A 1055-nucleotide genomic window follows, 5' to 3' on the forward strand; every position below is an offset into this window, starting at 1 on the left:
AGTGGCTTTTTATTTACCCATAAACAAAACATGTGAATCTTACTTGTCACAAGGGCAGCTGTGTTGGTGTGTACCGCCTCAAAGTCTTCCAAATTAAATATTTATTCCAAATCTCACTTCACTTCTGTCTCCTCACCTCGTTCACAGGCTTCTTTACCTGCTCAATCCTTCTCCCGTCTTTGTCCCTTCTCTTCTTGTAGTCACTTAACCCGTTCAGCTTTATATCATTATTTTCTTACTTCTGTCTCTTCCAGATTCCAGCATTTGTAGGAAATGCCCAGAGAACTGTAAGAAGTGCAACAGCTCCAATGTCTGTACAGAATGTAACCCTGGGATGAGGTAAAGTAAATTCACACCAGTAACATTTGATGGTTATGATCACATTTAGGTGATTTATATATTTAAAAAAAAAAACAAAAAAAACAAAAATACAGTGGTATGAAAAAGTTTGGGCACCCCTGATCATTTTCAAGATTTTCCTTTATGTATCATTGGTTGTTCGGAACAGCAATTTCAATTAAATATATCATATAGCAAACAAACACAGTGATATTTAAGAAGTGAAATGAAGTTTATAGGATTTACAGAAAGTGTGCAATTATTACTTAAACAAAAGTGGGCAGGTGCATAACTTTGGGCACCCTTGTTGTTTTATTTGAATTGGAATACCTTTAGCACTAATTATTGGAACACAACATGTGTTTGGTAAGCTCATTGACCCTTGACCTACATACACAGGTGAAGCCAATCATGAGAAAGGGTATTTAAGGTGGCCAGTTGCAAGTTGTTCTCCCCTTTGCATCTTCTCTGAAGACTGGCAACATGGGAGCCTCAAAACAACTGTCAAATGACATGAAAACAAAGATTATTCAACAACATGGTTTAGGGGAAGGATACAAAAAGCTAGCTCAGAGATTTCAGCTGTCAGATTCCACTGTGAGGAACATAGTGAGGAAATGGAAGACCACAGGCACAGTTCTAGTTAAGGCCCGTAGTGGCAGGCCAAGAAAAATCTCAGATAAGCAGAGGCGAAGGATGGTGAGAACAGTCAAACT

The 1055-nt window shown here is 38.3% G+C and overlaps 2 protein-coding genes across 4 annotated transcripts in view; one reads left to right on the forward strand and one right to left on the reverse strand.

The window, feature by feature from the left end:
* The window catches only part of LOC103397188 (glutamine--fructose-6-phosphate aminotransferase [isomerizing] 1-like), a 561006-nt gene that overhangs the window by 124418 nt on the left and 435533 nt on the right, over window positions 1–1055 (reverse strand). The window lies entirely within an intron of this gene.
* The window catches only part of LOC103397177 (proprotein convertase subtilisin/kexin type 5-like), a 63861-nt gene that overhangs the window by 53424 nt on the left and 9382 nt on the right, over window positions 1–1055 (forward strand). Inside the window, exon 17 of the mRNA XM_025052705.1 lies at window positions 255–339. Coding sequence (XP_024908473.1) covers window positions 255–339 — 85 coding nt within the window. The remainder of the gene's footprint in view (window positions 1–254; window positions 340–1055) is intronic.

This window comes from Cynoglossus semilaevis, chromosome W (assembly GCF_000523025.1).
Source record: "Cynoglossus semilaevis isolate Cse_v1.0 chromosome W, Cse_v1.0, whole genome shotgun sequence".
Classification (NCBI taxonomy): Eukaryota; Metazoa; Chordata; class Actinopteri; order Pleuronectiformes; family Cynoglossidae; genus Cynoglossus; species Cynoglossus semilaevis.